General features: G+C 40.1%; 1 protein-coding gene across 3 annotated transcripts in view; it reads left to right on the top strand.

Annotated features, from left to right (window-relative positions):
* The window catches only part of NR3C2 (nuclear receptor subfamily 3 group C member 2), a 217309-nt gene that overhangs the window by 153501 nt on the left and 36637 nt on the right, over positions 1 to 27171 (top strand). For all 3 annotated transcript variants that reach the window (XM_049815048.1, XM_049815047.1, XM_049815046.1), the window contains 3 exons: positions 4614 to 4730; positions 25543 to 25881; positions 26290 to 26434. In XM_049815048.1, the coding sequence (XP_049671005.1) occupies positions 4614 to 4730; positions 25543 to 25881; positions 26290 to 26434 (601 nt within the window). The remainder of the gene's footprint in view (positions 1 to 4613; positions 4731 to 25542; positions 25882 to 26289; positions 26435 to 27171) is intronic.

Below are 27171 nucleotides of genomic sequence, written 5' to 3'. Positions count from 1 at the left end.
TAATCACTAGCCTAATCACATGGCTGGTAGGGAAGTTGCAGAATACCTTTCCTCAGAAGGTTTTAAGACAAATTTAGAGAGAGGAAAAAAAAAAAGAAAAAAAGAACCCAAAACAACAAAACCTGCCTGAACTGCTGAGCTAGTCTTACCATGCTTCCATGAGTGGGCTTGAATTAAACAGTCTTTGGATCCTCTTGCACTACACTTTTTTTTTTCCCCCTACAAAATTTAACATTTGATCATAGTAGTTGCTATTTTAACAAGAGAGCAGTAATGTAGAAGACTCATTAATGTTTTGCAGTTCCTGACTTAGACTTCAAAAACTGGGGAAAAAAAGAGAATTTTTAGGAGGAAGATAAAAAGTGGAATATTTCAGAAATTCCTGAAAATTTTCTAATTTTGCCTTAGACAGTAACAAATATTACTGACAAGAAATATCTATACCCCGTTTGTATTGCAGCCTTACATGTCTGGAAGAATCACTGCCCCTTGAAGAGTGCAGCAGCGCTCTGCGCACTTACATGAGCTCATCTTAGCAAGTCAGTTTTTGGGACCAGTGGCTCAATCATTGTGCTGGAGTTTTAAAATGGGGAAAGGCACAGCTTCTGCTGCAGCCTCATTTTGGCAGTAATTCATAGGCCAAATAAGAACAGCTTTTTTTATCCCTTCCTTTACTGCTGAATTTTGCTTGTTCAAGAAAATGTGGTAAGAGGGAATACTGAATTTCATTACTACTGCCTTTTTGTTTTCTTTTGTAAGCCTATAAAAGCAGGGAATTAGAGTCTTAGCAGGTGAGAGAGTTGGAAACATTAAAGTGTTTTTGTGTGTACATTTGGATATGTCATTCTGTGGCATGTAGTGACACAATAACCTGGAAAGTGCAAACTCAAATACTCCTCTAGCTCTACAGTGAATAGGACAGATCACTATTTCTTCTTAGTGTGTAACTGTGTAGTACCTATTAATTATTTATTTTGAACAGGAAATTTTCCTGGCATCTTTTGTAACTCTGTATTTTAGATGGAACAGGAATTAGCTCATGTAAGTGCACTTAATGGTGGCATATGTAAAAATTACTTTCATTTTAATGCATTTAGCATATGGGAGATGAGAATTCGATATCTACTCTGTCACTTTCCAGCCCACTTGTGGGTGGGTGATTAAACTGGATAAAAAGAACAACTGGATTAAGCTAAGCACAAACTACACAAGCAGATCGATACGCATCTTAAAAGAATTAGAGATCTAGCACCACAAAAACATCAGCCTCTTTGCAGGATGGTCTCCATCACCTCATTGAGATCTTGAAGAGCCCTGAAGGTCTTCAGAGCTGCATTAGCTTCAGATGTGTAGGTTTTTGTTTTGATTCTGAAGCTGAGGGGCATGACGGAGGCTCATGCTACACAAATGGAAGATACTGATTCATTATCAGTGTATTTGCTTTACTAACTTATGTTGCAAAATTGGTTTTATTTGAAACATACCACGTTTGATTGCATGGAAATCTGAAGCCATTTTTTTCATCATAGATAATAAACTTTCTAACTGAGAACTGTTCATTGTTATTTCATAGCTATACTCTACATAGAGGGTTTGCCTGGCTGATCCATTCTGGGTTTTATGGGTTTTCATGTTACTTCCGTTAATGTAAGCTTTAAGATGACTGTGGTTATTTAATTAAAAAATACAAGAAGACATTTGCTTTTTGGAAAGACTTTTGTCTTGCTTACTAGAAAAACTACTTACAGATTTTGTACCATACGTTAGTATTCAGAGATGCATGATTAAAAAATTGATGAACCTTTACTAAATTCTGTTTTCTGAAATTATTTGGTCTAGAGTAGATAGGCCAGAAAGTAATAATTGCAGGCTACCTAAACCTTTTGAAGGGTGACTTAGGGAAGTATTCTGCTATTGTGGGAGTATTTCTTTGAAGTCACAGTGTGACAGTGATTGAATCAAATAAACATTTCCACAATATTTAAGAATGTGACCCAAGTAATTATCCTGGAGTACATAAATGTTAACCTCTTTTTATTAAACCCATTAGCTTTTGAAAGCAGTAGTGAAAAATGTTGACTTAACAGGTGTACAGTTTCGTAGAGCAAACTGCCTTCAGGGTAATTCTGCAATGGGGTTCATTTTGCAGCATTAGAGCTGACTTGTCATATTAATAGCCTGCACCCGCCTGTGGAAGCCTAAAAATGGCATTGCAGTACTCTGTGATGTACAAAGGACATTGTATGAGCACTGAGCAATCATACTTGCATTCCTAGCAGAAAATAACCATTTTTCCCCTCTCCCCACAAAAAGATAGTGTACCAGTACTTGTAAGGGCATATAAACCATCTTTATATCTTTATTTTAAACACTTTTGTTTTCTGCTTTAATTTTACTTTCATACTGTCTGTGTGATGTTTCTTTAGGAGATGTGCTCAAGTCAGCACAGAGCAAAAATGCAAATAGGAATTAAGTTGACTTTTCTCTTGTGTATCTGGTTTTTGTCTAGATCACATCATAAAATAAACATTGTATGATAAGCAGGTTTTCATTTTGTGATTAGCTGAGAATTTTATCTTTTTATTGTTTAGCAGGCCTACTTAAAGACCAGCTGATAGATACTGGTGCCGCCACTATATTGTACAACTTGATTTTATGCCTGACATGATGAGCTCATATTCATGAATTATTTTGCCTAAGTTTTATTGTTTTTCATCTGTGTTGCAGTGCTAAGTAAGGTCCCTTAATAAAAACCCTTATTTGCCTATCTGCTTCTTGTGTAAACATCTAAAGCATTATTTAAATGATGATACCTTTGTGATATTACAGTAACCGCTTACTCAAATAAGATTGGTTCTCTTTGTGTGAGATGCTCAGTGAAGAGATGCAAGGAACAGCCTAAACTTCAGTTCACTGTCTAAATAGATAACATTGGGTAAGGGTGAAGGGAAGTCAGATGCAGAGATAGAAAATTACTTCCCTGAAGTTTTAAGGCAAATTCCTGAAAGAACCCAAAACAGACGCCAGGTCTCCTGTGTCCCATGAATATTCTCATTGTCTTTCCCCGAGGAAGCGTGTGTGTATTGTGGCAAATATCTTGGCAGACGTATTTTATACCTCTTGTCCTACAGCAGGTCTGTCCCCTTACCAAGCCCGCATCCTCGTTCCTGCTCCCTGCACGGGCCAGCCTCCCGCGTGTTTCAGTGCAGCTCTGCTTCTGAGCCCTGCCCGGGCTTCCTCTCCCCACCCACGGCTAGTGCTCGCTTCAGTCATTGGCGTCAACTTTAACATTATTTGTACAACTCTTGGGTTTCTGTACATCTCGCCTGCTTCATTCAGGACCTGCTTAGGAGTCTCTGCTTAGTTGCTGGTTGGTGTTATTGCATTTGCAATCTGAATTTTTTTTTTTCCCCCTACCTTGCATTTTAGACATCTTTGTTACAAACTTGTGTTTAGTTTACAGAGTAAAGAGTTTCCTACCTTATGCCTAAAATGCCTGTCCCTGAAACTCGGTGGTTTTTACAGCACCCACTATGCAAGCCTGCAACATGCTGTTGTATTTTACACAGGACTGTTTTCTTGAACTTTGCGTGATGGCAAATCCTGCAACTTGCCTCAGAGTCTGTTTTACTTCTGCATGCTGTGTCCTCTTCTTCCATCCTTCCCCTGGAAACCCTCTGCATTGCTTTTTGTCGCATCTGCTGCAAACCATTGGTTCTCACTGCCCCAGATCCCCGTGTGCCACCTCTGGATCGAGGCAGCTAAAATAATCTTCTCCTCTTGCTTCTCCTGTCATGCTGCACCAGCCCCTCATGGCTTCCTTTGTTCTTCCACACCAAATTCAAGTACCTTACTTTGAACAGACCATGTGGTAGTACCCTCATCTGATACACTGCATCCGTTTGCTCTACCTATGCTTCTCCCATGAAGCAAAACGGCTTTTGAGTCTCCAAGTTGTTAAATGCCAGCCTATTTCCCTGGTTGCCATATATTTCCCTTCTGCTAAATGTTGTGTGTTAAATACCTGCTGTCTCCTCAGGATTGCTTCTGTGGGGCTTTACAGAACTGAAATAATACGCAATTTAAGCCTGTTTTGGTAAACCCTTCAGAAACCTTCTGTTGTACAGAAGGTAACTGATTAAATCAGAAATCAAACACTCGGTGACCTGGTAGAAGGGAGTGGAGTATATTGGGAAAGTTCTACTTTGCATTTCTGCTTTAGATTGTGAACTTGTTTAGCATGAGAATGGCCCCTGGTTTTGTATCAAAACTAAGAGTTGTCAGGCTGCTCTCTGATATGGCACGTGTAAGAAAGTTTGAAAAAGCTCAAACCAATTGTTTTTTGCAAAAGGAATAATTCCAGTCCTACTTAGAAAAAAGAAATGAGATCTATCTTGTGAGTGACACACTAAAACTCTTTCCCAGATTAAACAGAAGAGATGCTCATAGTAAGGCCCATGACAAGTCACCAATATTATCAGGAAGGCTGAAGAATGGGATTGGGAATGTCTGCATTAATAAGAAGCTCCAAATGACTGCAAAACAACAGAAGAACAAATTGGAATTATGTAAATACATCCTCTAATAATGTCTTTTGGTTTTGGTTCATTCAGGACAGCACAATTACCTGTGTGCGGGAAGGAATGACTGCATAATTGATAAGATTCGGAGGAAGAACTGCCCAGCCTGTCGATTACAGAAATGTCTGCAAGCTGGAATGAATTTAGGAGGTAAGCAGAATATTAATAGTTTCGTCTCTTAATTTGATTAGGCAAAAATATTGGAAATGTGCAGCCTTTTTATAGTTCTGGCAGCTGCATAATCTCAAAAGTTTAACATGGAATTATCCTGAAGAAGTGCTTAATAGCTAATAAACTCTATTGTCATTCTAAATCAGGTTTTGGAGATATGTATTTTATGGCTCAGAAAAAAGAAAAGTGGGTGTTTTATGATGACAGTAATTTTAGTGGAATCTCATATAGCTAAAAGTACTAAGGTTTCAAGTATTGCGTGCCTTTTATTTGGTGATGAGCATTCTCTTGAGTACAGAAAAACATTTTACACCATCATGAAAGCAAATTCACACATAGCGAAACCTCTCAACTATTTTTTTGCTTATTTGACATTTATATTGATTTATTTCTGCGACTGTTTGGATATGCAATAATTTTGATGATGTTACTCCATCATTCATCTACCAACAACAAAAAGGCAAAACCTTTTCTTAATAATTATCAAAAGTATTTTGAAAACAGTATGATAGCAAAACTTATAATAGATTTTTCCGTTGTTTTAATTCTTTAACTGCAATGTCTACACAATTCTGGCTGTGCTTCAGTGGGCATCTTGTTTCAAATCATCACCTGAGCAAATTGTATTTCAGATCACTTTTTCCCACCACTCCTAGGTTTATTATCTCATCTGTGAATGTGGGTGTGGATACTGCTGCAGGTCCTTTCCCTGATTCACACAGAGTGACCCTTCCCTCAGAGTGTTTTTCCTGTTCCAGAAAATTAAAACACGGTCACGTTAATTGCTCCAAATAATTTCCTATCTCACTATTTGCTTTTTATCCTCCTGGACCTATTCTCCTAGTAGCTTAGTTTAGTTGTACGGATTTAGCTGCTTGTCTTTCATAGGTTATATGCAAAATCCTTGTTCCTGCCTGCTGCCTGGTATCTTTTTCTACCTCCCAGACTTCTTTTTCTGTCTTGTCTCCTGGCAGAAATACTCAAGCAAGCTGCTCCTTACTTTTGGGAGGAGAGTAGCCCTGTTAAGGCCTCTTTCAACCCCTTTCCCAATTTTGAGATGCTGTATTGCCCCCTAGGCCCTTTGTTTCTGCTTCCCAAAGGAAAACAGGGCCAGATTGTGGCATGCTGGAGGCTGAGGGTTTTCCCTTGATTTTGATCTGCACTATTAAATCTAGCGAGGGAAGCAGAATGGCACCTTTCTTTGATGAAACGGGAGCTCCGTGGTAGTAGCTCCTTCTTCCAAAAAAAAAAAAAAAAAAGGGTGCTGAAAATGTGTGTGGAGCAGGAAGCCCAGCTCCCTGGAGTGCTGGAAATTTTACTGCAGCAAATTTTGCAGCCTGCCAGCAGCTGCTGCAGGGCATTCTCTGTCACCGTGCCCTGTTCAGCGCCAGCAGAGCTCCTGCAAGCCTGCCTTTCTGGACAGGTGTGTGTGCTTAGCACTCTACCAAAATCCAGGACTGCCATCCGACTTGATAACCTTTTTAAACAGTAACACGTGACACTTTGTCTGCAATGTCATGAGTTCATCACAGCGATTTCCTGGTGTATTTCAAAGGATGTGTTCACACAGTGTCATCTGAAAAAAACCAAGGGAGGGGGTAAATTTTGCTTGGGGGGGTTGCTTTCTTTTTTTTCCTTATATTGGCTGGAATGCTGTAAATGAGGAATGCATTGAAAAAAACTTCCCTTGTGTTGGAGCTCGGTAGTCTGCTGGAAACTGTGATTAGTGATCTGCATTTAATGACCTAGAAGGCCAAGTCTGCCTCTGGAGTGTACAGCTGGCATGCAGTTGAGCTTTGCAGTTTAGCTGTTTTGGTGATTTTCTTCATGTAGAGAAAGTAAGTGAAATTCTCATTCCTGATTTGATCCCTTTATGCCACATAAAGGAGCTAAAATGGCATTAAAAGGTCCTTCGATCACTGCCGTGAATGAGATAGTGGGGGAACAGCTCTGGATGTCGATGCAATATGGTGCCTTCTGCGTGGTCCAGGAGAGAAAGGCCAGATTGAAGGCAGAGGGGAGGACTGCTGGAGAGAGGTAAAGTACCTGCAGCCCAGAGACAGTGTTACTGTTTAGAGGGGCCCAAGGGCTGCCAAATTATGCTAATGGACCTTTCAGCCTATGAGCCAGCCCTGGTCTGGCAGGAAATGTTGGTAGCTTAAGGCCATCCTTCTTCCTCTGTGGTGAGCTTTGCTTTAGGCATCTATAGAGGAGCAACACAGCATCTCAGACTGGGAACTTTTGTGTGCGCTTGCAGGGGGTTTCTGGTGTGGCTGACATCATTATGAGAAAGGAGCTGGAAATGGCAAGAACAGATATTAACGCTTATTTGAAAACAGTAATTTTCTCTTCATATAAATTTCCAAGGTTTGGTATTAAATAACATTTTTTCATAATCAGCTTGAATAGACTTAGTATGTTCGTATTATTACGAAGACACATTGTAGCTTATAATTTCATGTGGTCAGCCTAGTATTGCCAAGAATATACATTACTCCAATAAAAATGGACTTTTACGTGTTTCTAATTTGGACTTGGAGGCAAAATGTGCAAGTATTTTGTTAGGCAGTGTGATCAGTAAGGAGGTGGAGGAAAATGAATTTATAAATCCAATTTAGTTTAAGTCCTATTTGCAGCATACTACTCTCTTATAGCTGAGTCACACTGCACAGTGGTGTGCTCTTTGTGCAGTAGATCTAATTTAAGCTCTCACCCTCCAAGTGGAAACAAAGGTAAACACAAAAACCAAACTATCAGAGACACAAATGTGTTTGGTTCATGAGAAATAGAGTAAGGTGATATGCAAAAGGGTCATAAGCATAGCTCAGGGCTGAAATGTGTGCAAATTGCTGAAGTCATGGACATTTCTTTTCCACTTGTACATAATTGTAATGTTTTATCACCTCATTTAAAAAAAGGGAAAAAAAAGAAAAAAAACCAAACTTCTAGTTGATCTAGAAGAAATGTTGCCTTAGGAAACAAGGTCCTGTCTCCCGTGGGTTGGAAAAGAACTTGACTCTCCTTTGCAGCTCTCCCCATCTATAGATGGGAGTGAAAGACCCCAGGCTGGCACCCAGCTCCTCCCAGTTACTGCAATAGGGGGTTTCTAAAGCAAATTTTGTAATTTGAAAGTTTGTGATTGTCTTCCTACTGTTACTGAAGATACTAATCTTTGTAGTGGAAAACTGGAAATCAGAAAGATTTTCCATGTTTCCTGCAGTGCATTTTTGCACAATCTCCGATTAATCTACTGATCTTTTTTCTTTGGGTTTTGGTTGGTTGGGGTTTTTTTGTTAGATTGTTTCTCAATATTTTTAAGATGTTCTTTCTTTTTTTTACTGTGTCAAAGTGTTACAGGTTTGTTTTGATGGCATATCTTCTACTTCCCAGCATGCTAACATTTTTTTTTTCTAAAAAAAAAAAATATTTTGATGTGTGGCAGCATGCCATGCTTTAAGCACATTTTAAAAAATATGTGTTATTCAGTGATACAAAATACACCTTTTCATGAATGCTCAACCAAATTAATTTGGCAGTTGTATTGTTTACCTCTTTCTTTTGTTTGTTGAAAATTGGAGCGTTTTCCAAGCTCTTATCCTCTAATAATCTTTAGAAAATTATTCATTGAGTCAGCAAATAATTTACCTAATTATATTCTTTTCTCAATTTTTGTTTTGATTTTACAAGAAGCATCTGCAACCTGTAATTTCTGCAAAGCTGAAGTTGCCAAATATCACGTTAATTCACCCTCCTCATTTCTACAAAGTATGTGTGTGCACTGCAGACAGACTTATCCCTTTGGCAAGTAGGACTCCAAAACTTTTTTGGGAGTCATAGTTTGTTTGTTGTTTTGGTTTTGTTGTGGGGTTTTTTTTGTTGTTTTGTGTGGTTTTTTTTAACTCCAGCGCCATATGCTAGACTTAATTATTGGAAGACGTTCAGAGCGAGCAACTGCACTATGAAGGTATGCTGGCCCATTTTTGGTTTATGCTCTTTTCAAGATTCTGTAATTAATTTTCAGTTAATTATGGACCAGAATGACTTCATGAAATGTGAAGTTTCTTCCAGCATACGCTGTGATCAGATTTGTCGAGTCTCTCACTTCCGCACAAGACATTTTCATTTGACTCCCACCTCATGCTGCTGTTCCTTAGTTGCGTCTGTCCCCATGGCAGCACCGGGGTGGGGGGAGATCGTGGTGAGACCCCCAAGTCCCACACTGGGGCTCAGCATGGTTTCTTATGCCACCACCAGCTGCATCCAGCAAGGCAGCTGAGGGCTCTCAGCAGTGCCTGGGGTGCTGCATTGCCACCAGGGTGGCACAGAGCCTCCTGGTTTCACTCCTGCTGTGTGCCACACTGTGCTGAAGCCTGGAGAAGGGAAACGTTTTACATGGTGTGACTTGAGGGGACCCGCCATACGCACTGCCCCTCGTTTTCGTTGGCAGGATAGTCCTTGCCCCTCTGATGTGACCTAGAGACCAGGCATCCCTCCCTCTTCTGCTGCGTGATCAGAGAAGATCCCTCTTCTGCCGTGTGATGTGCCATAAGTGCTTAGGGGACAAAAAAGTGTCGAGAGGTTTGTACCGTGTTGGACTGCAATCCTTTCCTGCCTCAGCTCCCATATAAAATACTGCTGAGACTTACCGGTACTGGTCTCCCACAACAGTGAGAAGCAGCTTGCTGAAGTACCCTTTGGATATCGAAGGGACATAAAATAGATTTCACCTTGCAAATTACATAGTTCGTCGCTCTGTCTGCAGAGACTGCCTGTGAAATTTGAGTCTTGGGTTTGCATACATTTACATATGTAAGACACTTTATGCACAAGATGCTCTGTGTGATTTGTACTCTTCACTTGCAGATATCCTTATTTTTTATACATTAAAATATTTCAATAATCTTAAAAATAGATTAAATGAGAAAATCAGTAATAAGATATAGTACTTCACCTTTTTGCCTGGCTTTCCATTTTCTGTTTAGTAACTCATACTAGTAGGGATTTAAAACTGCAGTATTATTTTCAGTTACTGCAGCTTATATGGTTTATATTATCATTGTTCCTATCTTCTTGAGAAAAAGCAATAGGGAGAAAAGGAACAGAAAAAACCACAAGTAGTAGAAAACTGAAAACTAAGGAAGACTTCAATACAGCAAAAATGTATCCTCTTGGTTTTCTTTAAAAATTTCTGCCAACTTTCTACTAACCAAGGTTTCATAAATTTAAAAGGAAAAAAACCCTTTGTGTAAGAAACTAAAGCAATTTGGGGTACATGTATGGTTAACTTTTATTTTTCATTTAAACTTTAACTGCAAAGTATTTTGAAATGCTCATTAACTTTAACTGCATTTTTATTTGCATTTATTATGTAGCATTTTCTTCTGAGGGAATCTAGTCAATTATTTTTTTTTAACTTGAACATTCAGCTGGGTTTGTGTCAGTTCTTTCGAGATATTTTTACCAATATACAGTAGTATATTAAAGTTATTTGTGGGTTTTGTGAAGCAAAACCTCACATTGTCAATTTTTCTTGCATTTTAGCTGGACAACTTAGTTGTGGTACCTACCAGTGCCTAGGTTATCATTAGTATTGTTTCAAAGAACATTTGTGTTTTTCTAGGTGTGACGATTTCAGAAAACATTTGTGTTAGATAGAAATCCATCAAGTTACGAGATTGTGTTAAAATCTGTGCTTTCTCTTAGCAGAGAAGTGAAGTACTGATTTACCTACTTCTATTTGCATGTACAGTGTATTGAGCCCAAGCAAGTAGTGTAATCTTAAGAGGTAGCCTGCAGCCATGCTACCTGGTGCTGTGATTTTGTTAGGTCTCCCAAATTGTCTTCTGGGTGTACTCATAAGAGGGATCAGAAGTGAAATTCACGCTGCTGCTGGAGTTCATGTTGGTGACTCTTCAGGAGAGGACATCCTTCTGCCTGAGTAAGGATCAGTTGTTCTTAAGGTGCTGCTGTTGTTGCACCACCACCCCACACCTCATGAATATATTTATTTTTTTTTAAAAGAAAAAAAGAGTCAGTCCTGCTGTTTCAGATCTTGTAGGAACCAATTTGTTCAGCAATGCACTTTTCCTACTTTTGTGTCCGTCTCCCTCCATGTTGCAAGATACTGCTGTTGCCCTACTCTCGATGTGAACTTCTAACTTTTCAACTTGAACCATCCTCAAGAATATTGAAGATAGCTATCAGAGCAGTCAGTTGCCACAACTATTAGGAAACTATTTGGGAATGATGATGATTAAAAATGCAAAATTTTGAAGAGGGGTGGTAACGTCAAAGTCATCTCTCAGGCATCGATTAAAAAATGGTATTGAAATCGTGTCCTTCTGCTTCGCATTTTGCTGATGATTTTATTTCATATGTGAAGGCAGCTCAGTATGATGCACTGCAGGAAGTCCTTTGAAAGCACACAGCTCGCATCCAGCAATCCTTGATCAAACTCCTGATCAGGTTCATTTTCTCAGTACTCATTTGTTTTTTCACATTTTGCTGGTTTCAGCTCAGTGTTCTGACGAGCGCCCAGCTGCCATCCACATTCGTCTTTCCTCCGGGAACAGCCTTTCAGGCTTTTGGCACAGGTCTGCTGAACTCCAGACTTCCCTGGTTTAGCTGCTGGACGCTCCATCGTACCATTCACGGCATAACGCCCTTGGTTGCTGGCCTCGCAAAGGAACTGCAACTTTTCTGGGCTCCTGCTGGGAGTACATGTCCCAGCCTGCCTCATGTCACGTGGCGGCACTGTACGTGCAGGCTCTATGGGGTTTTGTCTAATTTCAGCAGTATACAGCGCTCACTGCACAGGCTCAGATGTTGCTCTTTCCTGAGCAGTTCATATTCTATACATGCTGTCTTGCTTTGTTTCAAAACACAAAACGGAGAGGGGCAATCACAGCTTTCTTAGGTCCTTCCAGAACAGGTGGAAAAAAATGTCCCACTGTTGTGCTGTTGTTAGGCGACATGACTGAAGCACAGCAGTGGCTCTTGCTTGGACGCCTTCTGGCATTCACTAGCATTCACTGGCTGGCTTGCATGGATCCCCTGTGCAGTGCCCATGAGCTTTCAAGCTTTTCTGTCTGTTGTCAGGGCTCCAGCTTTCACCTCCAGAATGCTCCCAGGGTAGATGACGTTTGTGGCCTCTTGACTCCCCAGGACCAAAGCTGACCCCCCTTTTTCCCCTGTGCCCTGGTACACTTTTTCTCTGTCTTGTAGGGAGTTTAAATTTCACAACCTATTTTCCTGAGGATCCTGAAATGAATTGCTGTTTATCTTTGTTGCTCTTACAGATGTATAAAGGCAAGCAAGCCCGTAACACCTCTGTTCATGGCTTTCTCATCACGCTGGAGCCCACCAGAGTGCTTCAGCATTTCTGAAATTCGTTATGTGCAGCTCTTGGTGGTGTTTTGGTTTTTTCCTGAATCACCAAACTATCATGCTTCCTTCCACAGTGCTCTAAGTCCATATCCTTTTTACTCTTCCCCACAGTAAAAGTGTAGTCCCTGCTATGAAAGCACGCCTGTGTCTCCTGTTCCTCTTTCCAGAGCTGCTGGTTATCGCCAGAGCCCTTCTGAAACCTCCTGCTGTGGTGTGTGGTGGTGCGTTTCCATTACTCACTTCCCCATCGCTGTGAGAAGCTCTAGGAGCAGGAGGAACTTGTCCTTTTTAGTTTCCGCCGAGCCATTGCTTCAGAGAGTTTCCACCTGAGTAAGAGGGCGTGAATATTTAACTTGCAATGCCTGACACAACCTTGTCCAAAGTATGGTGGGCTTACTATGCTGAATAGTGTTTTTTGTTAAAACCCTCATTAGTTGCCTGCAAGTGTGCTGTGTGGAGCAATCTGGAAGAGCCTCGAGTAGTGCAATGAGAGTGATCAGCAGTATTTAAAACTTGACTGGTGGGGACAGATTGAATTATTTGCCAAAAAAAAAGACTAGAGGGAAAGCTGAAGAGAGGCGCAACAAGTGTCGCTTTAGCAACAAGTGTTGGTAAAGAGAAAAAGGAGATGATCTGCTTTCTGTGTCTGTGAGAAGCAGGACAAGAAGTAATGAGCAGCAAGGAAGGTGCAAGTGAGGAAATGGAAAAGTATCTGTTTCTGTAAGGCCAGGGAAGCACTCAGATGGTCTGGGGAAGATGTGGAGTCTGTCATTGGGCATCTTAATGATGAGGTAAGACAACCATTTTTCAGAAGTGATGAGGGTACAGTTGGCTCTGGTCTGAGCAAGAGGATGGATTGTGCAACTGTCCCAGGTCTCTTCCAGACTGTGATTAATGTTAGGTAAGTGGAGTTAAGCTAGATAATTTGTGCGCAAATAAAAAAAATAATGTGAAAATGTTACTTCCGTGTACAAAAAAACTTTTTAAATTTTGACATCACTGATCTTCATTGAATGAGTTATTCTGTATCTCTGTCCTCTATGTGACAGTACGTTTTGAAGAAGCAGTGATGCTAAGACTATGCAAGTCATGTGCTCTTTCTTCTGACATTGTGTTGCTTTTTTGATTGTCTGCTACTTTGACACTTAACAGGTTTTAAATTGACTCTAGGGCTGTGGTTTACTCCAGTAATGTTACAAGGAAAATTTATTCAGTCACAGATTGTGCCATAGCATGTGAATCTGTTGTTCTTTCCCTTTGTCCTCTCATATGTACTTTGCTTCAGAATTACCTTAGTAACTTGTATTTTGTTTCGAATCTTGTTTGCTGCTTTTTTCCCCCCCACCAATTCCCAAGTGCATGCCTTTCCATTTTTAGTATCTGTGTTTTGCTAAAATAAGAGTGAGACGTGGTAAGGATACCTGGCTCAAAAAGCAGACTTTGGAGTTTGATGTTAGTAGAAGGAACAATCCACAGCAGGTTATGAAGGAAACATTGAACACATTTAAACCTTAGAAATACACAACAGGCAAAAAGGCGGTATTTAACAAAGATGAAGGCAAGATGAAGGCACCGGTTGAAGCGTTCCTAAGCCACCCAGTATCACACATCTTCCTGCAAATTGGTGCTGGTGATTTGTGTACTTTTGTGGTTCTCTGCCGTCAGTTTTCCCATTTCCTCCAGTGCTGTAACGTTTTAGTAACGGAAATCATCTTCCCCACAGAAGGTGCAAGAGGGGGAAGACTGTAGAATCTGAGCTTGCAAGACCAGGCTACCCCGAATGGACAGTAAGGGGATTTGTCAGTAGGGAGTAGAGAAGATACCGATGTGGAGCAACTCTCCTGCCATCGAAACCATGCAGTTGTCATACTGGAAAGAAAATGCCAAGGAAACTTGCATGTGGCTTCTTGGTCTATCTGCACATGGACCAGGCACATTCAGGCATGTCATTTAGAAATCTTCTAGAGAGGCATGTGTCAATTTTAGTCATTACTGGCATTTCATACACAACTTCTTCAACTTCAGGAGAATTTAGAAATGTGCCATGCTGTCAGTCGCAAAGAGATACTTGGTTTCATGATTCAGATTATACATATGGGTAATATCGCAGAGTTGCATTTTCCCTGGAAAGGTGGTTGATATCACATACGGTGTGTTTCGCTAATGTTCAGGGTGATTTATTAAAGCAGGAGATTAACACGATTATATAACTTCTTTTTTTTTTTTTTTAATGACTAATCATGAACTGGATGGTGAAAAATATGGCTGAGACAACTGTAGAAGATAAACGGCCAGCTTGTATTTCACAGATAGCGTTGCTGTTCTGGGAAGCAGAGTAGGTGATTTCTAGAAGATGAGGGACAGACCAGCAGCATTGAATGTATTAGAAATAAGATCATTTGAGAGAAATCTGAGTTGATAAAAACTGTGGATATGGAAGTTGTACAGGTGAGGAGATGAATCTCAAAATTTTTGTTACTTGGGAAAAATACAAGTGGGGATGTGGTGCATTACGACATAACCAGAAAGACCACAAAGTGCAGCACTTACCAAGCTGAGTTCCAGTAATAGCAGTGCAAGAACAAAAATGAGGCATTTAAAGCATGGCACACTCTTTAGCATGGAGTGGAAGCATGAGCACCCAAGATTTGGGATGAGAGGTGCTATGGCAGAGTGCTTATTGATGCTTTTGAAAAACTCTGAAAAGCTGGTTGAGTACCTGTGTCCCTAATGTAAATACAAAGAGGAAATTTCACATGCCATAAATGTCTACAGGACTGCATCGGGGCAATCAAGGTGGCTTAGTGTTTTTATCAGGATGAAGGGCACATAAATCATGAACAGACTTAGCATTGGGTATCAACCCAAATAAAAGCAAGACAGAAGACTTGGATGAGGAACGCCTGCAGAAGGTTGGACGGGAATGGGTGTCTTGGGAGGAAGGTTGTCGCTTGGCACAAGGCAGAGACCAGTGATCATAGCCAAGAGCATTCAGTCTGGTGCAGTGGAAGATTTCAAAATCTGTTCTGCAAAGTTTCCCTAACTTTGTTTTTAACCAAAATATTACTGATGCTAGCAGTTCAAGCTACTGATGTTTCATTACTGCATAGAGTTGTAGGTGACGAATACTGGAACTGTAGCTGACCTACTGGTCGCATTCATTGTTGGTATTTTACTGCTAGTTTTTGAATCTATTTGATGAATAGTCAAAACTACTGATGCATTTAGTAGACAAGGCTTAGCTCAAATATCATTGAATTTGCCATACTTTTGAAGAATGAATAAATAATCAGTAAAATATGAGTTTTGGGAGCATCTGAAGAGGACTGATTGAGATTGGCTTTCATCAACATTATAATTTTCTTTTGTAAGCTGTTTTAAAGCTTTGTTTATTGGATGATTTAAATATTTAGTAAATACATTTCTTTTGAAATTAATGAAGAAGTACAAGAAGCAGTTTTATATACCAAAGATGTTAGCTGTGAGACTGTATTATGTCAGTTTGGGATTTTATATGAAATATATGTGGGGGAAATTTTCATACTTTAGCCATTTCTCATTAAAAAGGTTTATCAAAACCAGCTTGATTTGATTTTAACAGGAAACCACTAATTGGCATTTGGTAAAAGTTGTTCCCACACGGGGAGGAGTACCCCTATGAAACTGTTATTTTTCAATTAATTATCACTTTGAGGATTGCTGAGAAACAAGCAAATGTGTTAGACATTTTCCCTGACAACCTAAATATTCCTGTAAAATGCACTTTGGAACTCAGCTTTCTTTTGTCACTTTTGTCCTCTATCTCTTCACAAATGTGTAGCCTGAAGCTCAGCGTGGTTAAAAAAGGGATTAATTCTCTCTGTCTTACCCAAACCCTCCCCAGTGCCTTCCCTTCTTGACTGCTGTGGACATCACTGTCCCATTCATCAGGCGAGTAAGTAACCTGAGCTTCATTACTGAGCGAGACCTCAAAATATGCAAGATTTGATCTGGGCTTTCACCTTAGTTTTTCTGAGGCAACTGTGATGGCTTCTGTGCCGTCTTTGCACGCTGCTTCTTTTATCGGTGCTACAAAGGCCATCGCTGCAAGCAGATCTCTGTGGCTATGGATACACCTTCCTGAATCCTGCATGCAAAAGCCAGCGCACAGCAGAGGAACCCTGTCTGTTCCGTGAGATGTGTGCAAGCGCTGTCATGAGGTGCCACCTCCCAGTAGGTGTATTTCACTGCTCAATATCTCTAGCCATAAGTATAATCAGGAGGAAATGCAGAATTCTCATTACAATGTGATAAGATTTCTCATTAAGTGGCGTGTAATTACTTGAAATGGCATTCTGCAAAAGTAGCTGTGAGTGGTTTGCTGTTGCGCTGGAAGGGCATCTGAAATAGGGTCCTGTTGAGGGTCAGTTCTTGGTCTACAATTTTACTAATTACTTGCATAACAACATAGAGAATAAATACGTAAATCTACAGATTTGGAAATTCTCCTCTGGCCAGAATCAGAATTCAAAAGCATCTTCAGTTTGAGTGTCTGAAACCAACACGATGGCTTTTTCAGCACAGCGCAGAGGGTTACGTCGAGAAGTGCAAGTTGAGGTGTGCAGGAACGAAATACCTGAGAGCAGCTGGTTAGAGACTGCAGTGAAGAAAGAGGCATGGTTGCATGATGCTTGTATGTTAAATTTAGAGTCAGCGATGTAAAATTGTTGCAAAAATAGGCAAGTTTTGTTTGATACTAAAGAATTATTCTGTTCTTGTCAGAGCTGGCAAGTGTGGGCCTGATGGTTGTGTCTGGTTTTCAGCACTGCTGGTCGGGGTTGTGGGGATGGGTCAACCTTATGGAATTGTCACCTATGTTCCTGTGCCAGTTGGTAGGATTAGCGGTACCTGTGTCCTTCCTGCTGGACACGTCTCTCATCTCTTTTTGAAGATCTCCAGTATAGAAGTCTCTGCTGTGTCTGTTAATAACCTACTCCAGTTTTTCACAGACGTTTACATTTAGAAAGGTTTCCTTAACATCTAAACTGAATCTTCCTTTCTGAAATTTCATATCATGTGCCTGAAGAAAGGTGTATACAGACTACAGACCGCCCAAGGAAGAACAAGGATAATAAGAAGCTTAGAAAAAACCCGTAAATCTGTAAGGAAGAGTTGAAGAAACTCAATTTATTTTAGTGTAGAAGAGAGAAACATATTAAGAAGGCCATGATACCAGTCCTTCAATACAAAAAGTGGTGTAAAAGAGGGGACAGGAATTATAAGTTGTTCTTTATGGCCACTGGGGGAATGATGAAGAGAAATCAACTTTACTGCAGAAAAAATGATGTGATATCAGAGATGTTGGGGAAAACTGAGTGCATAGATGTTGGAGGAAGATGGGGGATATTGCGGAATTCCCTTTACTGGAGATTAATAACATACCCGTTTGGGCAAAGTATAGTTGATCCTGCTCAAAGCAAGAGGATAAACTGCTTCACTTATATTGTTTCTGTGCTTTACAATGCTGTACTGGAGCAGCATTACACTGCATTGTATATTAGAATCTGTTCCAAACAAAACAAAATGCAAACACTTCTGAAATTATTGTACAAGTAAGCAAAGTAATAAGCAGGAAATATTTACCTAGTTACAGTCAGTTTTATCAGTAGTTTAAATCCAACTAGAATAAAGAACCAAAATATGTTTAAATGAACACAATGAAAATAGTGTACAATTATGTAGATTAAAATGTGCATTAGAAGCTCTTTCTTTCATCTGTGCTGTACCTCTCTTTTTGGTATACGAATGTGAACCAAGAATAAGAATTACATTTATGGACGTGCCTGGATCTTCGCAGGGTCTGACCGAAGGCAAATAAAATGTGACATACCCATAGATCAGACTTCATGCAGGTTTATTCCTTGTCTTTAAGCTGTCCAATCCTGTCACATTAAAGTGTTACTTATTAATTACTAAGCAGTTGTGAATGATGTTGGCAATGCCAAACTATGTCATTATTTCAGTTAACGCCTACCATTTCATTCTACTGAATTCAATCATTGGCTTTGAGCTTATTCTCCAGTAAAAGCTTGCTTCTTCTGGTGGAGGATAAGAAATGAGGAAATTTTCATTGCTTTGTTGATTAAACTATACTGATTCCTCAGGCTCATGGCAAGTGCTACTGTTTTCTATCACTTTCTATCTACTCTGTGTCACAGCTGTCAGAAACAGATTTTAAAATTTATTTTGTTATGTGGAGGCAGGACCTTTATTTTCTTCCTCGCCACCTGCAGTCTTCCTTTCTTTGTATATTCAGACAAACTACTTGGTCTCTTCAGCATACCCCAAATGCCACTGCAGAAATCACCCTTGAAAGGCCACTGCTTTGCAAGAGCAAAGTCTTCTTGGTAGTGCGTCTTAAATGACAAAGTAATCTTTACCTCTCCTTTTAAGTCCCTGTACAACTTGTCCCTGCCTCAGTAGTTGCTTTTCATTTCCTTTCTCCCCTTGGTCTGTCCAGTCAAACCAGTGACTCATCCACTTGTCCGCGTGTCTCCTGGGTTTGTACCCGGCCCTTCCTCTTACGCATGGGACAACACTTCGGGTCACATTTAGAGGATCTTCATCTACCGCAGCTCTACCTGAAAAGTAGTGGTTTGCTTCCCAAAGAGGGTAGTTGGTTTATGGAAGCTTTAGGGTCCTGTCTTCATTGTTCCCTTCTTTGCTTCCTGAAGAATAAAGGGTGCATGCCTGAATGCACTTTGTAGAGCGAATGGGATGATGCTGTAAGATCTCGTTTGCATTACTGCGTTTCACTTTATTCCATGCATTTGCGTGCATGTGTGTGTGTGTATATATATATAAAACGTCTGTATTATTATCTAGAAATTTCTCAGCAAATTCTCATGCCCATTGTGCTAGACACTTAAGTGAAAAAATGTCTGTACCAAGATAGCTCAAAATTTTCATATATGTCAAGATACAACAGATTTGGGGGAAGGGAAACACTATTTGTGGTAGCAGTAAAATAGCTAATGAGAACAGATGTCAGCTCACTGAAGTAAGTGAAGCAAAGGCACCAGGCAAACATGATGAAAAGATTCAGAGGAGGAAAAAGTGGCATTTTGATGGAACATTTATCTATACAAAGGTGGAAGCAAGCGACAAAGTGTGTATGCTTGGTGAGGGCTCAAAGGAGAGTCTACCGAAAGGCTGTTAGGGCTGCCGCAAGGGGAGAACATGAAGCTTGATCCTTTGGCGACTGGTGCAGCAAGGTGCCGTAGGCTGCTTTTGGGGAGGAGAGGCAGGCAGCAGTGGAGGGGTGTGCAGGAAAGCCGTCAAGCATTTGGCATGGGGTGGAAGGGAGAAAGCTGACGGCTGTTGAGGTTGGGAAGGAGGTGGTCGTTGCAGCTCAGATGCAGGGCTCCAGCAGTGAGGTTGGGACATGGATGGAGAGCTCAAGTATTTGAAATACAAGTGTACACTGGCGTGGCGTACAGAGCCGGCACAGTTAAAGGCGGCTGGAGTATGTTTTGCAGCATATTGTCAACCCTCAGACTGCCTAGATCACTGGTAGTACTGTACATACTTTACTGTACATACTGTACATACAAATTATACCTTGTGTGAAGTGCATATCATGATTTTTTTTTCCCCTCTGTTTTTTACATGTATTTACTCAAATCGCCACTTTCTCTTCTTCTCCTTTACCTCTTTTTTAAACCTCCGTTGCTTTCTGTGTTCTGTTCTGTGTCCATTTTGGTTTCCCCTTTCCTTCCGCTGATGTTCTCTGCTTTACACTAGAGGTAACACATGTTCTTATAATGTCCTTTGGATATCACTTACTGATTCAAGTATGTTCTGTAACATGGATAGAATAAAGATCTGTTGGGTCAGGATCAATTTGGTCCTGGCTCTGGCAGAACTTTACATACGTGATAAATAAAGCTCTTCGTCATCTATATCATGTCTTTAGCTATGCAGATAATGACTGGGTTTTGATAGGCAGCAAGACAGGCACTGAATATCATATTTTGTAAAAAAATCTGATTACAGGGGGTTATCATTGGAAATCTTGTCATTCACTCTACATAGATCTATGGGTAATTTTCTAAACTTCAGATTTCTCTTTAGAGCACTGGATGTCAGCATGAATTTGCAGAGCATTTTAGATTGTTCATTTCCTAAATTTCAACACTGGTACAATTCTGCAAACAAGATATTACTCTGTTATAAAACTGCTGAGTTAAATCATAATATTTATGGGGGTTTTTTATCACTATTGATAGCATTTTGTTCTTTGGCATTTTTTGATCCCATTTTTTTTAACAATAATGCTGATGAAGATTTTTAATTTTGAGCCTATGAAAAATAGTTATCAGATGTGTGGCTGTGTGGAGTCCACAACTTAATTTGTGTATATTCCCTGGGGACAAAGGGAGTATAGATTAGCCCCCTCTAGACCCAACTTGTATAGCATGTGTAAGTTTACTATGGTATTTTTAAAAAAGGCATGTAGTACCTTAACTGTCTCGTAACTACCCTAAAACCTCAAACTTAACCTTTAAAAATGAGGAATTCCATAGATTTGTAGTTGATGTTCACATTAATTTGTATTCAGAAAACAATTTACAATAGAGTCACATCCATTTAACGTCCTGTTACTTGACCTAGAGTGGCATTCACTGTTGCAGATGACCAGAAGCCTCTTCAGTGTTTTACACATGGCACGAAAACTCCCGATCCTGAAATTGCAGGCCTCCCTGTTTCAGCTTTGTGACAGGAGTCTTACAGATGAAGGGTCAACACTAAGGAATCGGTTGTCCAAATCCGAATTCATGCCAGTCTCCTGCCAATAGCTGTTTTCAAATTATTAAGTCCCATCTTTTTGCTAGATCATAAGGCTGAGGCTGTAGTGAGGGTGGAAACATATTAATTTGCCTTACAGTCTTAACAGTGCTCAAGACTTTGCTAAACTGGTTTTAATATGGCATCTCGGCTTTCCTCAATGCCTCTGCAGCAACAGCATCGTCCTTTTCTAGCCAGGTGGGACTGGCATTGAGGGCGTTAAACAACCAAGCTGGTGTTTGCGAACTGCTCTCCTCTTCCAAGCACGTGGAACAACGTGTGGCTTTGCAAAATTTGCAGGCTTTTCTTTGAACATGTTGGATACAGGCCTGCTCACATTAAATCAAATTAAAAGGTGAAAGTAAAACTTTGCCTACTGGTTCCAGAGGAACAGGGACTGCTATTTGTGGGCAGACTTGCAGTTTATTTATTCCTCTGTTATACTGTAATTTATTGTTAGAGCTACAGAGGAGGTCTGTTGGACATGCCTTTTTAAAGTCCAACTTTACGTGACTTTCCAGCTGCATCACATTCTTTTTAATTATTTCTATTGCAATGTACAAGACCTTCTAAAATACTTATTCAACAAAAGTCATGTCAGAAATTTGAGGTGTTAACCTCAGGTATATCTGCAGTGGTTCTTTCACTACTGTTTGTTTTTCTTCAACTATTACTCTATCTCAGATGATTTAAGAATACAAGGATTATAATAAAATATCCTGGCTGCAATAACACTTAACAGGAAGGGCAAGAATTCCTGCCATTAGAGATAATATGCAGTCACTGCCTGTGCAGCCATTTGGATGAAGTCTTGTCCTAACCCCACATAGGCTTCAGACTTCAGCTTTGCCACGTGAAACGCCCCATCCCCTGTTGGAATGGAGAGCGTGTGACTCCTTGGACATTTCCACGTGGCAGTCCTGATGAGCATGGCTTTTACCCACCAATTCAGAGGTGGCTTTGTCGTTTCTATAGTTGGTATTGGAGTTCGAGAGCAAATGTGAAAAACAGCTTCAAAAGACCGACTTGGAGTATGTACTGCTCAGAGTTTGTATTTAATCTTTAGTTGTTGGTTTCTGTGGGAGTTACCAAACCAGTTGAGCTACAGCACTGGCATGAAGCCAAATGAAAAATACAGTTTTCTTCACTGTAAACATGACTGTCAAGCAGTAATGTTTTTCTCAGCTTTATTTTAAAGGCATTATAATGGAAGAAAATGAAACTAAAACACGTTTTTATGCCAGTATTATACAGGGAAGAATGTTATTTCTTTTTTCTTTTAATGAAAAACTCTTAAAGAATAGAACATACAAAATTATGTATTAATGAATATGTAATCAGTTATCTGTGTTGCTAGATACTTGATGGAGTTGGTAAACCAATACATTTCTTATTCTGGTGTGCTTGTGGTGAGAATGCTTTTTTTTTTTGCCTTTGCAAACATGAAAGATATGTAAAGTTCTTTATTTTTAGTCCTGTTTTGATAACAGAAAAAAAAAATAGTGCCTGATAATAATAACAGCAAACACTAATCCCCATCCACTCCTTCAGGCTTATTTTTAAACTCTCTTTTCCTTGGCCAGTAGCTCTGTTAACTCATCATCAGGTATTCTGCTGAACTTGGCCATCCTTGCTTTGCTTTGGGGATTTACTTTGTTGAAAAACGTGTAAGTTCAGCTTTGCTGCTCTAAGATAAATGCAAACCATATTTAATGCTCACAGTGATTTCACCAGGACATCATCATGGAGGTGCGACTGCACCAAATGGGGAACAGCAGCATTTCCCCTTACTTTTCAGAATTAAATTTATCAGAGTTATCTGCTTTGCCTGTAACTCCCTCTATTTTATTTTGCAGATTGAGTAAAAAGCTTGTCTAACAAAATGCCTGATCAGCTCCTGCTTTGTAAAATGGCTTTTTGGGTACTAGGAATGGAAATTGCATCTTGAAGAACAGATGTCAGCATCCATGTAACTTGATGCACCGGAGGATGAAAAATCCTTCAGTTGTGCTTTGTTGTTTGAATGAGCTTTTTTTAAGAGTTTTGTAATAGAAAAGTAAGAAGTAGGGTTGGAAGGGACTTTTATAAGGCTCCTCTTGTCTGTCCTGTCTCTTGAGACAGAAACAGTTGCAGTGAAACCTTTCCTGACAGGTACTTGTCTCACCTCTTCCTTATAACTTCAAATGACAGCAATTCCTGTGTTTCCCTATGTAATCTGTGCTAATGCTTCGGGTAATTAAGAAGTTTTTGTTAAGTATATGTGCATAGTTGAACAACAGAATTTTAAACTAAATTTTATTAGGACTGGCACATTTTTATTTGCAGATCTAATCCTTTTATTAAAAAATTCAACCCGCCTCACTTGGTCTGGATGTTGGCAGGCATAAAGAAATTAAGAAATTGTTGAAAGCAGATGTACATGCTGTAGGTGAATTAATGAAATGGTGTCCAGCTTTCTGAAGGAAAAGTGATGAAAGTAACACAAAGATCTCTGAAGTTCTCTGTAGAGTAACACTGAAATGCTGAAATCAGCCAGGAAGATCCAAATGCTATTCAGATTTTGTACTTACTGCTCGGTGCAGTACATGCTGCAGTAGTAATGAATTGTATTCAGGTTTTGAAAATGGTACTCAAGGAGCAGCTGCTTGACTGGGCACCTTCAAGATCTTGCATATGAGTGGTAACACCGCTGTTTTCTATAGCAATCATGTCCCATGTTTACCCTAACAAATAAGCTTTTCTTTTGGATCTTGGGATGAGCCAGCTCCTCAGAGTTCAAGGTACTGTCCCAGCAAGGAAGTGTTGAAAACAACAGGCTATTGTTGCACTTGGGCGTGCATTGTCCCGGACCCTGGGCGTCTGTATCCTGCCTCGCAGGCGCTACGAGCTGAGTCGCAGCCGCTGGCTCTGGGCAGGCAGCCCCAATTTCAAGGAAACGGTAAAACACGAATGGCTGCTGTTGCCAGCGATGGTCTGAGGGCAACAGCAGCTCTACTGTTGAGGAGGGTTTTCTAAAACACCGGGTTTGAGGAGTTTGTAGAAGGGTAATGAGGTAGTTCCGTGGATCTTTGTGGGGAGTTTTCTGCAGCATAATAAGAGGAGTAGGAAGAAGCACATAGAGCAGGCTTTGAAATTTTTCAAGGAGGCAGTAGTATGGTGTGCTGAGCTGGAATGGAAGTGAACATCTTGATAATGGAGAAGAGAGGAGGGGTAAGGTGGAAGTTGGCCACAAAGGATCCTGAAACTGCAGAAAAGACACTATATTTATGGAAAAATAGGGAGGGAAATTGGTGACAGGGGAAAACACTCGAGGAGATAGGCTCAGGACAGGCCATGGACTGAGAAGGGTGTTTGCAGTAGTATTCTAAGCAGGAGTGAGATAGACTTGTATTTACTGATGCCAGTAAAAGGGATGTTGCAATAATCAAGAGACGGGAGGATAAAAAGTCCAGACAAGGGTTTTAGCTGTGTACAGATAGGTAAGAAAGACTATATATATTTGAGAGAAGTTACTCTGAAAGAGCTGTGAACATTTAAATATAGTTCATCATTTATTGATTTTTAAAGATTATTTTACTTATGTTTTCCTATCACAAAAAGGGGAGTGATCAGCTTTTGGTTTGTTTTTGTGTGCATGTTTAACTTAGTTGTCTTGCTTTTTATTTCCCATTCTTCCTCAAAATAATCCTCAAGATTATTTTGCCGGGGCAGGAGCAGGGCTTTCTGCCTGCTTACGTATCTGTGCTTCACGTGGCAAAATTGGGAAGACAACCCACAGCGAATGGCTGGCATCTCTGCAAAGAGCGGAAGCATACTAGCTTTGCTGTCTTCTGAGAATACTTAGTAAAGAAAAGTAGGGAGGGTAGCATTAAAGAAAAAAAGAAAAGGAAAAGAAAAGGGAAAGTAAATCATTAGAGAAATGTTGATAGTGAGAAAGGTGTAACACAAGGCTCAGTGTTTTTTCTTTAACTGGGTAAATATTTTGAGCATTATTTGAAAACTACTCAAGAGACGGGGATGAAGCTTTTATGGAAGTATCAAAGCAGCAAAAGCAAAGGAATTTGACTAGCTTAGGCTGTTCAAAATGGATTCACTGCATTTCAAGTTTAGGTGCAGCCAGGGTGGGCACTAGTACTCAAAAGCTTAGGAGGGCTCCAGGTCTGCTAATTTTAGGCATTGCCAAGGAAATTTTTTTTTATGACCAAATGCAATGGAGAACCCGAATTGCAGACTTGTAGGTGATAAGCGATTCATTTAAGCTACAAAACAATTAAACTTCTGAAATGTTTAATCTGCACCAACCACAGTAACTACGACGTTTTATGCATGTCTGTATGGAGACAGATACTGGACGTTCTGTCACTTCCAACATCCAGTAAAGCAATGAAAATGAGCTTATATGTGTCTTTTGGTCCTTTTTCCAGTGTAACAGTGCTGCAGGCAGTGAGCTATTTCTTAAAGTCCTGCACCTGTTTCACTTCAGAACTTTGAGATGATACTTCTGCTTCCATTTTCTCTAAAGCCGGGGTTACACTGGCTTTCTGTACTGACTTGGTTCTTGTGCTGCTCATCTTCACAGCCCGGAAGTCCAAAAAGTTGGGGAAATTGAAAGGGATGCACGAGGAGCAGCCACAGCAGCGCCAGCAGCCACCACCCCAGAGCCCCGAGGAAGGGACGACGTACATCGCACCCTTGAACGAGCCCTCTGTAAACACAGCACTTGTCCCCCACATGTCTGCTATCTCACCAGCACTTACTCCCTCTCCTGTTAAGATCCTTGAAAACATTGAACCAGAGATCGTGTATGCAGGATACGACAGTTCGAAGCCAGACACAGCAGAGTACCTGCTTTCTACCTTAAACCGCCTGGCCGGCAAGCAGATGATACAGGTGGTGAAGTGGGCAAAGATACTTCCAGGTAAGACCACGACGTATTTGGTGGCATTTCTCTTCACTGTTTCTTCTAGCTTAATGAACTATTTGCTTGACAAATTGCATCTTTAATCTGTGGGCTGTGTTGAAAACCCTCACAGGGGGGTGTGAGGTGAACATCTGAGAGAAGATTGTTGGGTTTTTTTATTTATGTAATGTTTGTGATCAATATTTAAAAAGCTTTCATTTTGAATAATAGCCTCCTAAGAAGAAAACATCTTTTGTCACTGGAATGAAAAATTACAGGTTTTGTTTTTGCAGAAGTATATTTTGTGGGAGTGCTGCTCTTGTTCATTAATACTAGAAAAATAATGAGCAATGTATTCAGTGCTGGTTTCACCAGCGCTTCTAAAGCACAGTGTAGTTTATGGGTATTTTCTGGTTTGATCTCTAGGATTTAGAAACTTGCCTCTCGAGGACCAAATTACTTTAATTCAGTATTCATGGATGTGTCTGTCATCGTTTGCCTTGAGTTGGAGATCGTACAAACATACAAACAGCCAGTTCCTCTATTTTGCTCCAGACCTGATCTTCGATGAGTAAGTATTCCTTAATGGTCCTTTTCAGTACAGCCTGGAAGGATTACTCTGTCTTTATTTGGTTTTCAGGCATACCTGCAGTCTAAGAAAATTTCAGCTAATTCCAGCCTAAAAAGTAGCTTTAGTTTTGTTTCTTTTTTCAGTGACTCAGTTTTCAATTGGTGAAGCTTTGATACTGCCATCCGCTTCTCCTTATGTATGTAGATGTGTTCTTAAACTAGGACCATCCTGCTGGCTTGAAATATGACTGATACACAATCAGGATTTATAGAAAAAAACATTTTTTGGTATCTACTGGAGCTTGGAAAAATATCTAACTTCTAGGAAATGTGAATGTTTAAATTGCCAGGTTTTTTCAGAGTAGTCATATAATGGTGCTTTTGTTAACAATATACAGCTGTTCAGTGTGTTTTCTTGACAGTCTTAATTACCCTTCTTTGCAACCATGAAAGAAGCCAAAATGTTTTTTTCAGTAATGAAACATAACTTCTTTTATGATACATTCAGACAAAAAGAAGGATCGACCAAGGAACCATTCCTTCTGAGTATGTGTGTTCCTTCATATTTTAAGTTTGTGGTTTAGTGCTTTGCTTTTGATGAGTATAATTTAATTTCTGTTCCATTCGCCTAGTGTTTATTCCAAGACAGTAAAGTCAAAATTTAAGTGAACACACAGGCAAACTGGGGTCACATCAATTGCTTATCCCAGAAGGTGTTGTGTTTTTTGGTGTTTTTTT

Source organism: Accipiter gentilis, chromosome 12 (genome assembly GCF_929443795.1).
Source record: "Accipiter gentilis chromosome 12, bAccGen1.1, whole genome shotgun sequence".
Taxonomy (NCBI): Eukaryota; Metazoa; Chordata; class Aves; order Accipitriformes; family Accipitridae; genus Astur; species Astur gentilis.
This window is presented reverse-complemented; position numbering and strand designations above follow the sequence as displayed.